Source organism: Seriola aureovittata, chromosome 1 (genome assembly GCF_021018895.1).
Source record: "Seriola aureovittata isolate HTS-2021-v1 ecotype China chromosome 1, ASM2101889v1, whole genome shotgun sequence".
Classification (NCBI taxonomy): domain Eukaryota; kingdom Metazoa; phylum Chordata; class Actinopteri; order Carangiformes; family Carangidae; genus Seriola; species Seriola aureovittata.
In genome coordinates, this window is record NC_079364.1 from 22024960 (window position 1) to 22037880 (window position 12921).

General features: G+C 40.0%; 1 protein-coding gene across 8 annotated transcripts; it reads left to right on the top strand.

Moving 5' to 3' along the window:
* The first annotated feature begins 2330 nt into the window (after positions 1–2330).
* LOC130171908 (tropomyosin alpha-1 chain-like) lies at positions 2331–12565 on the top strand. Of its 8 annotated transcripts, XM_056380222.1 has the most exons (10): positions 2335–2552; positions 2995–3120; positions 5389–5522; positions 6409–6526; positions 7123–7193; positions 7325–7400; positions 7531–7593; positions 7833–7902; positions 8579–8657; positions 9117–9286. In XM_056380222.1, exons 1-10 carry the CDS (start codon positions 2439–2441, stop codon positions 9118–9120), a joined length of 855 nt encoding a protein of 284 aa, XP_056236197.1. In that variant the 5' UTR covers positions 2335–2438; the 3' UTR covers positions 9121–9286. The 8 variants fall into 8 exon arrangements, with proteins under 8 accessions (XP_056236245.1, XP_056236197.1, XP_056236207.1 ...); XM_056380270.1 differs by lacking the exon at positions 8579–8657 and having other exon boundaries at positions 2331–2552; positions 9117–9472; XM_056380232.1 differs by lacking the exons at positions 8579–8657; positions 9117–9286 and adding an exon at positions 10260–12565 and having other exon boundaries at positions 2336–2552.
* The last annotated feature ends 356 nt before the right edge of the window (positions 12566–12921 follow it).

The window sequence follows — 12921 nt, forward strand, 5'->3', positions numbered from 1 at the left end:
TCTGACTAAACTGTTAAACATACTGTTCACTACTTTTGGCATTACAACACGATATGAATTAAAGCAGTCACTCAAGTAGAGGGGGCGTCACAAACTGCACGGAGCTGTGATACACCACAGAAGACAAAGTCTGTGTTTAGATTTATGGGTTCCTCATAACAATAAATCAGTAATGCATGCATAGCCATCAGCAGACAATGGTCACCTAATGAAATCAAATTTCAAAGGTCTTTAAACTTAACACACAACATCATTGTTAGAGGGCCATATACTTCCCTGCATGATGGGAATTCTGGGAATACTGAGGCTTGTTTCATACATCACACCTGTCTGTCATATGGCTTCAGCGATACAATCTCAGACTCATGGCACCTTTTCTTTCAGAACGATTTCATCAAAGGCTTCATCTTTATCTTTTAGCTATCAATTCACATAAGGAATTTCTTGACGAACATACAAATAAAATACAGAGGTTTCGTGTAAATTTGTAGATTTAACAACTAGAATATTAGATATTTGACCAGTTGCAGCACATTGACTCGGGTCTGGAATGAGTCATGAATAATGAAGACATTGATCTCTGCTGCAGACAAAAACAACAAAAAATATTTCCCATGGATCCTGGCCCTTGAAGAAGAATTTTAAAAATCACATTCTAACTGCAGTTATAAGTCCACAGACCCCTGAATGAAATGCAATCTCAGTAAATCATTAATTGTTGGACAGGTATAGTGTGATGATATTCGTCTCTATCTATCCTGGGTGCTAGGGTGACATGGATTGCACCATGAGCCTCTCTGATCTCTGTATACGACTGGAATGCCTGGCTGGCTGTTAAACAGTCCACAAAACACATGGCAGGATGACAACACAGTGACAGCTGACTGCCTTAAAAAAAAAAAAAAAGCACCACAGGAAGGAAATCAGGCTGGACCACCACAGAGATAAAACAAAGGAGAACAAAATACAGAAAAGAGAACAATTGAATTGAATTTTCATTCAAAAAATAAAAAACCTTATAAAATCTAATCCTAAAACAAGCCAAAGTCAGATTGTGATAGCAAATTGTTAAGAGTGTTTCTTCTTCAGCTGTTCAAACCAGGAAGCATTTACACTATCATAACTATATCATAATTCATTTAGCTCTGTATATATGATGGAACCAAAATTCAGTAATAGTGAAGTGTTTTTGGACAAGAAGACAGTGATGTTCATAATATTACATAACAGTGGTGTATGTTTATACATAGTATATAATCTATTTTTACACTAGATCTCATTTTCACTTGTTAAATTATATTTCATTCTCCTTCCCAAGGTCCAATTTCCCTAACAGGTACAAAAATTAATTACAGTAGTCGACACTTAACTATTATTGCTCAGCCGTCCAGCAGGCCTGACCACAGGTTGTGTGTGACAGCTGCGGCTGTGCCAGTGGCCCCGTGAACTATCACAGAGGCGCAGCGAGGGGACTGTTGAAATGCCAAAGCTTCTCTATCCTTCACTGTGCACGCCACTATATCCACTGCGGCCCATTTGAGAAATAACTCTCAGGCATGTATTAACTGAGAGAGGAGTTGGACAAGCCTGATGATATACCTCTGCAGAGACCAGAGCCTATCTGATTTCTGCTCGGATGTTGAACTATGCTGGGAAGGAGCTGCTGAAATGATCCCTGGAAGACAAACAAGCCTTACTGGCTAATATGACACCCCACAGAGGGAGAAGAACTTTCACAGCGGCTTATCCAATCAGATATATTTGTTTTGTATGAATAGCTCTCGTGCATGAAGTGCTATTACAATTCATTCTGGTACCAAACTGTTGAAATTGTTGTAATTTGCTGTGAGTACATGATTAGACAGTACTGTAAACAATGTCTAATATACTTTATTTTAGCACAATTACATGTAAAAAGGTACAAAATAATTATAAGACAATTGTCTAATTATGTCGCAGTTGTCTTTTGCTCACATCTGGATTCTGAGTTATCTTTCTGGGTGATAATTAGGTCATTGTTATCAGTATGTTTCAACCAAATAACCCCCCTCAGAGGAGCTTGAGTCTTGACACTCCACTTCCTGCCTGTCACTTGGAGGGTGTTAGAAATAGGAGTGGACGTCTTGGTGTGAGGGGGGAGTAACCTCCTGACGTCCTTACCCCATGTATAGTCATAGAAGTGGTCAAATGTCTTGGAAGAACGAATCAGTGAAGGGATTCAGAAAAAAGACAGGTCCCGCGTTGGCAAACAGCTGCAGTTGTTTCCAAAAAAGTATTGGGTGTCCAGTAACTGCCCAGCCAAAATACATATTTGACTCACAACAGCCAGAGCGAGCTCGCACTCCAGCTTGGTGTTCAGCGTGGTTCAGACGCTCCAATCCTTTCATCCAGCTTCTTTTGTTTTTGGTTCGCGCGGACGCCACGAACACTAAGCAGCCATGGATGCCATCAAGAAGAAGATGCAGATGCTGAAGCTCGACAAGGAGAATGCCTTGGACAGAGCTGAGCAGGCCGAGTCAGACAAGAAGGCATCTGAGGACAGGAGCAAACAGGTCGGCATCCTCTCTGAAGTCCACTCTGGTGCCTTTACGCACTTGTGCCAATGGCACTGTGCGCCTTAGCGCTGCATGGTTCCTGCATGTCCAGTGTCCTGTCACTGAGGATTAATATGTGTGTCATCATAGGATTAAATGAACTTTTAAAAAAAATCACAATATCTTTTATTTGTTGTTGTTGTACTTTACATTTGGACTGCATGAAGTTGGCAACAAGCGATTACACTTTACATTTACTATTGGATTAAATTTAATTAAATGTCTAATGATATGCCTATTCTAATAGCCTAGAATAAATGTCTCTCCAAATGACTGATATGCAGGTTGTAGTGTAGCGCAAACATTTATTATTACAGTTATTTACAGACACTATGATAAATGGTGATGATGTCTGTCTTCTACATGTATGTAAATCTCTTCTCGTTCCTCTGTGTCCCAGCTTGAGGATGACTTGGTAGCACTGCAGAAGAAGCTGAAGGCAACTGAGGATGAGTTGGACAAGTACTCTGAAGCCCTGAAGGATGCCCAGGAGAAACTGGAGCTCGCTGAGAAGAAAGCCACAGATGTGAGTTTGGGCTGACAGCACCTCAGGAGAAGCCCCCGTTGGGCGATCATTCCGTAATGGTTTAACCTTGGACAACCCCTTGGCCCCCCCACCGGAAACTAAATTTACCCACCCTAATACAGATTTGCTCTAATGATTAACTTATGTAATAATCAATCATAAGAGGCCTGGGGGTTGTGTAGGATGAATATATAGATAGTTAAATTTAGCTCATGTGCTGTATATGGTAAGGTCAAAACTCAATGGCTTACCACTACATTCCACAGCCATTTAGACGAATCTGACGGCCAGTGTAGGGTTTCAGTCGGCATTTTACAAGCATATTTGTGCCTGTATAATCCTTGACAGATTTGTGATTTTACTGGTTCCAGTTGTCACTCAGCAGTTATGTCCAACCCCGATGAAATTACCAGTTTATTGGCTGCGCTTAACGTTAAACCAATTACGCCTAATCGATTACGTCATAACCAGAAACAACTACGAAAACAACAACCTTAGGCTATTAAGACACTACGAGATAACAAAAGATAAACTTTAGTAGCCTAATCCTTAACATGGACTTGGACATACTGATACAACATACTGATCCATAGTTTGATTGGTTGAACGATTGGTAGGTGAGACTAAAGAAAAGTAGAAAAACAGATAACAGAGATAACAGAAATAGCCTAAAACGACCATCTAGGCTACTATACACAATAACATACACAATATGACGCATGGACGGTTAGGCCTGTAGGAAGTAAATAAATAGGAAGTACAAGAGCACCACGCTGAGTCTAACTAAATCGTGAAAAAAAGCGGAGAATAACTAATTTGCAATGAATAGATAAATAAACAAATACAGAAATATTTTAATATTTTGACCTGCAGACCGTGTTAGCAACGTGAAATAATAAGAATAGCTAATAATAATAATACTACTACTAATTATAACAATTATTATTATTATTATTATTATTGTTATGTTTTGTTAATTAATTAGACTTCAAATTAGAGTACGCAATCGTAACTTAGTTACATTGTTGCTTATGACTGAGTGTGTGATGTCCGGAGCTGTGGCTTTGATAGGGTGAGCTCAATTTACCAGCAGGGGATGCACTCAAAAAAGATCAAGAATTAGATAGCCATATAACTGGCAAAAAAATAAAATAAATGAAATGGAATTGATTTAAAAGAACAGCTGACATCAACACAGATAATATATTTCTTAATTCATTTGATAAATATATTTATTTGCGTGTAAAATCAGGTACTTCCGGGGCTGGTGGCACGTCCCAATCCTCATCAGCAGTTGATTAAAGGCGGTGGGGGCAGGGATCAAACGCGCCGCATCTTCAAGTGTGTGTGTGTATGTGTGCGCGCGTCTGCGTTGGATAAGCCCGCACACGGCCGAGAAAAAACTAGCTTAGCGGAGACAAAACAGAGCAAAAATGGCCGGTGGGAGCTCTCTAGAAGCTGTGAAGAAGAAAATCAAGTCGTTGCAGGAGCAGGCCGATGTGGCGGAGGAACGGGCAGCGCTACTGCAGCGGGAACTGAACCAGGAGAGGAGTGCGAGGGAAGCAGTAAGCCGCTGCTAATGATTTAAGGCAATTAGTCCTTAGGCTGCCGGTGGCATTAGCCGCAAATCTGGTCAAAAAGCGTGGCTGCTAGGCCCAGACAGCGGCCGTGTATGCTCGAATACAGTCAGGTATCAGGTAGACATGCTTGGAATTAGCCCACTGCGGGATGTGGAGACTGAAGGATGGGTAGAAGAGAGGACACCACCCGGTACATCCCGAATAAACAAGCCGCCCTGTAACAAGTAGGCTAACGTTGCAGCAGCACCACAGGTGTTCTCATGTGTTAAACTCCTGCAGTGGGGAGCTGCTATTGTTACCCTCTGAAATACTAGAGTGTAGCCATGTTTTGTGGCTAATTTGTTGATGCGACAAGAATAAATCACTGTGCGTCAGGAAAATGCAGGTTTGAAAGGAAAGAGGGAAGATGAGGGGTGGATAAATCAGTCTAGTATTTTCTTTAAATGCACTGTTAACATTTGTTGGGTTAAAGATTTGTGTTTAATGAAGTGAAATACAACCCATCGTTCACCCTGTGTGTAAAATGTGCATATTAGAGCCTGCATCCCTCCCTTGGGCTGGGTGTCCCTGACCCAGCCCATGCTCTCCACGGAGAGTCTGGGGATGGTGTAAGCCTGCAAAGCCAACTGACACATATGCAGGTGCCCATGATTTGACTCTATTTGATTGTGGTGTTGTGCTCTCCTAGGCTGAGGGTGATGTAGCATCACTGAACAGACGTATCCAGCTGGTTGAGGAGGAGTTGGACCGTGCTCAGGAGCGTCTGGCCACAGCCCTGACCAAGCTGGAGGAGGCTGAGAAGGCTGCTGATGAGAGTGAGAGGTGGGTATCTTGCAGCTGGAAAAATAAGACACTGCTTGGTCAACACTCTCCACTCGTGCCATTCATGTAGTCCATTGTATTTTACAGAAAAATCATGGGTGTACTGTCCTGATGTGCATAGAGCACTCATTTTGAGAAAATTTTAGTCCCCCTTCATCTCATTATTTGTTACAGTGAAATCTGTTCTTTATGAAAAAGTGACAGGTTTGGAAATGGGTAATTGGATTTTGAAAGTCAAACTGATGAAAATCCATTTCTGAATCACTCCATTGTGCTTAAGTATCAGGTCAGATGCTGTTGCAAACATTTTGGAGTCCAGTGGTGATTCTTCTGCCACTGAATTCCTTTTAAGACAAATAAGAAAACACATTAGGGTCACACATAAAGTCCAGTATATTAAAAATCAAATATTGCATATGAAACATGCTGTTGCAGTGCTACTCTATTAACATTTGGCTCAGTGCTGCCACTAGTGGGTAAACACTATATTGCATTGATGTTGATTAATGTAGCATTCTGAGGGAGACTTATGTCTTTTAGTATGACAAGTGGATAATACAGTCACACTACTTATCAACAGTGTATTATACTAAGTGTACATTAATGTGAAGTATCTATACAGTTTGTCCAAAAAGTAATTCAACTTAAAGTGGAGGCCTGTGTAGTCCTCCTGGTATTTCAGACTACCTTCACCAGTATTGGACTTCACATTGAACCCTGTGCTCTTCTGGAAACTCTTTTTAATTTTCTCAAGAAATACATTTCCAGAGATGAACCGGTGGTCTCTTGTCAGTTGTACATAGGGAACCATGCCATCTCCATGCCACTACCAAACACACTGGCCTGCAGTTGGTGCTTACCCGCCATACTATTTTCTCTCCCTCAGAGGCATGAAGGTCATTGAGAACAGGGCAATGAAGGACGAGGAGAAGATGGAGCTGCAGGAGATCCAGCTGAAGGAGGCCAAACACATTGCTGAGGAGGCTGACCGAAAATACGAGGAGGTGAGTCTCTCAGCTGTTCACTGCACTCTGAACTTTGTGCTTAGCATTTTCTACATTCTTTCACTTTAATGTAACAACTGCCATCAATAGCTATCCTCTGTAAGATGTATATTATAGCTTCCAAGTCATAAATAATGACTTGTGCTGTGACCGAAATCACTGACTACTCCCTATATATAGTCCACTATATACTGCCATTTTGTAATGCTGTCTGAAGTGACAATTACTATATCCTATATAGTGTATTCATAGTATCCCACAATGCATCATGAAAAGTAGTATGCTACCAATGGTCACTAATCAAGCAATATATACCATCATGTATTTTGTTCACGCTGAAAGAAGGAAAAAAAGTGCAGAGAAAATTACCCAAGTCATGTCTGAAAGTATTTTTTCAATTTAGCAATGATTTCACTATATTGTCCTCCATACTGAATATGAGTCCCTGGATATTGAGTAGGGAGTAGTGAATGAGTGAGTGATTTCAGACACAACCTAGAATTACAGTGAATACATGAAGGAATAAAATTTTGTCTGACTATGTATGTGATGTATCAAACTAGTGTGGGACTAAACGTTGTATGTTGTGACTTCAGGTGGCCCGTAAGCTGGTGATCATTGAGAGCGACTTGGAACGTACAGAGGAGCGTGCTGAGCTGTCTGAGAGGTAACCATTTCCTTCCCTTCCCCTCCATCTGTTCCTCCGAGTCACAGCTTTATAGTTTTTTTGTTTTCTCACAAAATCTCTCTCTGTCTTTGGCATCTTCCTGCTTGTTCACCTACACCTTGAATCAATAGCAAATGCTCTGAGCTTGAGGAGGAGCTGAAAACCGTGCAGAACAACCTGAAGTCTCTGGAGGCTCAGGCAGAGAAGGTAAGATGGCAGTCTGAGAAGATTCAGGGCAAATGATCTGCAGTAGAAACCCCAGGAATCAGTTTGAAATTGTCTTATATCAACATTGTGATGATGCTCGACTGACGCTGCGCTATGTATGTAACCACAGTACTCGCAGAAGGAGGACAAGTACGAGGAGGAGATCAAGGTTCTCACAGACAAGCTGAAGGAGGTGAGTTAACAGGAATTATCCATCCTGCACTTTTTGCCATTGGTATTTTGTAGAACTGTGGGGATTGGATGTCGACTCAGTTACTTGAATGAAGTATGCTGACTATATATTTCTTGATTAGAAGAGATGCTTAGTTTTTGTTTACAGTACTTAAGTGCTTTAAGTGTCCTATAAGGCTGAGGCTAGTAATGTAAACCTCTTAATGGGAATTGCTAATGTTTGATTGTTCCTCCACTCAGGCTGAGACCCGTGCTGAGTTCGCTGAAAGATCAGTCGCCAAGCTTGAGAAGACCATTGATGACCTTGAAGGTATGAATCTTTTCCACTTGATTTTTAAGGATTTGCAGAGTTTATTTTCATATTTTTCACAAAATGTAAATGGGTGTTTGTTACTATAACTACTCAACCAGTCCACACAAGAAAGTAGCCGTTTAGAGGCTTCTTCTTTATATCATAAAATAAGCACAAGCTTTTTCAAAGGGACACTTGTAAAAGAGAAAAAAGTTCCTCTTTTTTTGTAAAGGTTGATGCAGTGTGAGGTTTATTTATTTGGTCAGCAAGTTGTTAAATAGTCCTCAGGCTGAGTATTTACACAGTAAGTTCTCTACCTTGGAGGGAAGAAACAAAGCAGTGATCCACAGAGGCCACCGTGATATTATTCATGTCGGCAATAACATTTCTCACCGCAATGCTGTTTGGCATTCTGGTGTAGTGACTATTCAAGGCCAGCTAGTGGCGAGCAATCATCACAGGGTCATGGAACATGTGAGGCAGTTTCTCAGTGACTCCTCAAGAATCTGACACAACATCACCAGCTGTTCCATGCACCCTTTCCTATTTCTGTCCTGCCTTTTATTTCCAGTTCCTCTATTTGTGTTTTCCCTTTGACTTCTGTTCTCTGACTATTGTGTTGTTATCCTTTTTTTATGTTCTCATTTTATCGCCAATCCTTCACTACCACTTTATAATAATCACCACACAATAGATGAGCTGTATGCCCAGAAACTGAAGTACAAGGCCATCAGCGAGGAGCTGGACCACGCCCTCAACGACATGACTTCCATGTAATTCACCACAAGCTTGTTTCTGCTAAGTGCCTTAGATGTCGACACCCCTAACAACTCTTACCAAGATACAATAGCTCCCTCTTGTGGCATGTTTGACTGCAGTGATTTTTACATTTTTTTTATTTATTTTTTTTTAAGTCTGCTAAATTATAGATAGGAAGGATTTTTTTAAAACAACCCCCACCCCCCCACCCCATTTTGTATAACATTGTTTTGCATGTGAACTAAACTTGTTTGATAGATATTTTTGATTAGGTTCTTCGGCTAGATTTCAAAACTTCCTTATAGTTTCTTGCACAATAGCCACATCTTATCATTACTTTCATTCATTATCTTAAGCTTTTCTAGCTTACTTCTGCATCCCTTTTCATCCTCTGGTTCTGCATGTCATTTATCTTCCATTCTTCGTTTTGTTTCTCCCTCCAACACTTTTGTTGTTCTCCTTTTTTTTCACAGCTAAATTTTTACACCCTTCACTCCAGAGGCTGGTTGAGCATCATCACCACTCTCCTGTGCAGCGCAGCCCAACTTTCTGTCTCCTTTGTTTCTGTATTTCTTTACTGCCCCGCCACTACTGCACAGTGGGCTGTCGCTGCCATCATCCATTTGTCCATGTCTCGTACAGACCTTTGAGCCGTATTGCTTTCTGTAAAATAAACATTCTTACATCTATGTCAGCCCTTCCCCTTTTCTCCTGCAATGTTTCTTCATTTCCATTTGTCCCATCTTTTTCTTTTTTGATTTTTGTCTTCCATGTGTTTTAATTTATTTTGTCAAGTAGCTTTTGAATAAACTCTGAAGCTCCTCTCCCATTCACTGTTCCTTTTTCTCTTTTGAGAGGACTGTTATTTAGTTTAATAGTCTTGTTAACTAATTCTGCAAACTAGTGTTCACATGAAATGCAATGGTTGTCCTCTGTTTTCCACTGACTTGGAAGACTGTGGCAAAATGACCAATAGTCATGACAGGTTACCAGCTTTGATAGTCAGTTTATCAGGTCATTTTTTTCCCTTCTATTTCTGAGGAGGATCAATTGGGATTTTGAATCCCAACCTCTTAATAATGATCCCTATTCTTGAGGGCCTCCTTTTTAAAGTTGTACTCCTGAATATTATTTCAGTTGATATGGAGACGCCCGTGTTTAACGTAGCAACAGCAAACATTCCTCGACCTACTCCTTCACAATGCAACCAAACAGACTGTCATTGTAGGTATGCGTTGAAAGGGCATTTGTCTCCACTTAAGTTCCTTCACAAAAAGTCATCAACACTGAATGTGGGATATTCATCCGTCACCAACTTGTAGGCTCAGTCCAGGTTATCCATGGTGTCTCTGGTTGAAAAGAAGAACAAATGTATTAGTAAAAGCTACAGAAAACACAGTATAAAAAGCAATATTTGGGTAATCGGGACACCAGAACTTGACCTGTAATGAGAATTGACAAATACAGAGGGTGATTGATTTAGTTTGATATGTTCAAGAGGTTGGCACATCACTTATTTTGTGATATACTTCAAAGCAGAACTAACTCTTTGTCGTCTGTACTAACCTGCCTTCTGTCTCTTTCCCTTTTCTCTTACCTGCTTTCTGACTGTCAAGACCATCTATACAAACAGCTTGAGAAAAACCGTCTTCTGACCAATGAACTGAGAGTAGCCTTAAACGAGGCCTAAACTGGAATGGGCTCTTGTATGCTTTAATTTTTCTGAAATTCAAAATGTCCAGGCATATTGTCTTTTGCTGTTATATAAAAAGAGCATCGGCAACTGCGTCTACGACACAAAACTTAAACCAAGAAATGCTTTCAACAAACGGGAATACAAATGGAAGATTTTCACATTATGCATGCTACAACAGCAGTTTGAGAGGTCAGACACCTCAGGTTATGAACAGCCACAGAATGGATTTTATGTAATTTCTCAGTTATTGTCAGGGCTGTAGCACATGAATCCAGTTTAAATCTGTATGGTGGGCCCACAGCTGGGGAAGGCTTAAAATGCTGCAAGGCGTCTACAAATCCTTCCGCATCCCTGAATCCATCTCCAAAAAGAAGGGCAAGTTAAGTTCGTAACAGAAATAATCAAGTTTCAACTAAAATCCTAAGATATAGTCTGCTGAGCTGTACTGAGAACCAAACTACCCATTGTTCTGTTTTGCCCCAATAAGAGTAGATTATTTTTCATCTGCACAGTAGCATCTAATCAGGACACAGGACAATGTTTTGACTAGGGTTTGCATTTGATTTTGGTGGTGTGGTTCTCAACCCTGTGATGCTTTAGAGAACTAATCTTTCAAACCCAGCCTGCCAGAGCTTCAGATATGCAACATTTGAATGAGCATAAACACTTTAAATGCACAAACTTTAGTCTAAATAGTAACATATGTGACAGGTTAGAGATGAAAATTTACCTTTTGACTGACTGACACATTTTCAGAATTATAATTAATATAAATTGTCCCTGTTACATAAATGATTAAATTCAACTAAGGTGGGGGGGTCTAATTTGGTGTGTAGCAGCAAGGATGGAGTGATGACCATTAGTGCATGTAGAGAGACTTTTCACCATATGTTTCTATGGGATGACTAGAGGAAAGTTGTAGTCTCATGACTGGAAGTCATAGAACATGTTCCTTTTACATGACAGAGCATCCAGCCTGAACCACTGCAAGGATAAGTAACAGTATAACTAAAGCCTTAGAGTAAAAATAAAAGGGAATATTTCCACAGAGCTCTTTAATTTGGGGTCAGATTAGTACTCGTTTTTTTTTTTTAGTTATATTTTTGTGATTGACCTGAAACTGCATGGTAGGGGTGTTTGAACTTCATACTAAATCTACTGCCAAACTGCAGACTTGGAAAAAGCAAACTAACAAAAAAACTTTTGTTACAGCCCTGTCTATAGCTTGAGTATTATATTTACAATATTATTTAAAGATTACATATCAACATAGAAGTTGAGTTTGTGGAATTGGCTCAGAGTATCAGAGTTGAGGATATGTATTTGCGTATTGAATACTAACTTCTGTCATGGGGAAAAAAACAGCTGAAATGTCTCGCATTCATAAGATTTGCAACAATATCCAGCCAATGTCTAACACTGTTTATTAACCTGGACTAGAGCTTTGTCTGTGCATCTTTGCGCTGTTGGTTTTATGATTTTTAACTGATGCAATGCTATATTAACAGATAAACTCACACGTGCTAAAGAAGAGGGCCTGAGCGTAAAACAGATGCTGGATCAGACTCTAATGGAGATGGTTAACATTTGACCCAGCTCTGTTCCTCTCCCCACATTGCCTCGTCTGCTCTGAATATGGCTGGCCAGCATATATGGCTGCTGCAGATGATGTGGGGAGTTGTGTTTATATGTCTCCTCTGACCTTGTCGTCCTGAAGAAACAAGCTCTACACAAGGTAGCACAAACGGCTTTGGTGAGCTACAGTTAAAACTACACTGTTTCCGTTACACACTGTAATCACAGGTCTGTTAAAATTCACTGTATATCTTTAATAGGTTTATATGTATGTTTGGAGAATTTGCACTTTTCGGGGGTGGGGTACTGCACATAATCATCATGAACAAAGCCATAAGTTAAGCCAAGGCTTCATAAAAGGGACTTTTATTATGTGTACTTTTTGTAAAGTTGCTTGTATGTCTTTGTTTCTTCTGCATTGCAAACATTTATTCAGTGTCAGTGATGTTGTATACTTCCAGTTTAGCAGGGAAGGAATTCTTAGCACAGTTGCCTGAATGTACTGTTTTGTTCTGGCTAAGTGAAAGAAATGTCTGCACACTGTATTCACTTTTTCTGTTAATTCTGAGAAACTGATTTGTTAGATTTGTGTGTCTCCCATTTTATCTTGAAAATGTAAAGATCATGAATAAATGCTTGAAGTATAATTTACTCCCAAGTCTGGCATTTTTAGAAATGTTTCTTATACGTTTTTCAATACTGTGAGGAAGAAATGGAGGAAAATGTTACATATCAAAAGAGAAACTCATGTTCAATATGAAATTTTCTATACAGTCATCTCATTTGAGCAATGCAAAATGCTGCACTAAACTGTTACGGCTGGAGCACCACTGTTATATTAAATGGACAAAAGGATTACTCAATGTAGTATTGTGAGCTATAACCGTCAAAACATAGTAAAGTTTTATTAGGCAGTGTTTGTAGCATTAAAAACAAAGTGTCTACTTCTGACCTCTTATTAAAGGTTATGGCCTCAGTGTGGACATGAGCTGTGAACAGCCAAAAGT

Bases quoted from the DNA above. Each gene is read 5' to 3' on its own strand.
- LOC130171908 (XM_056380270.1), top strand. From the start codon at position 2,439: ATGGATGCCATCAAGAAGAAGATGCAGATGCTGAAGCTCGACAAGGAG. The intron at 7,194-7,324 runs GTAACCATTTCC...TTGAATCAATAG, and splicing joins CGTGCTGAGCTGTCTGAGAG to CAAATGCTCTGAGCTTGAGG. The intron at 7,903-9,116 runs GTATGAATCTTT...TTTTTTTCACAG, and splicing joins GACCATTGATGACCTTGAAG to CTAAATTTTTACACCCTTCA.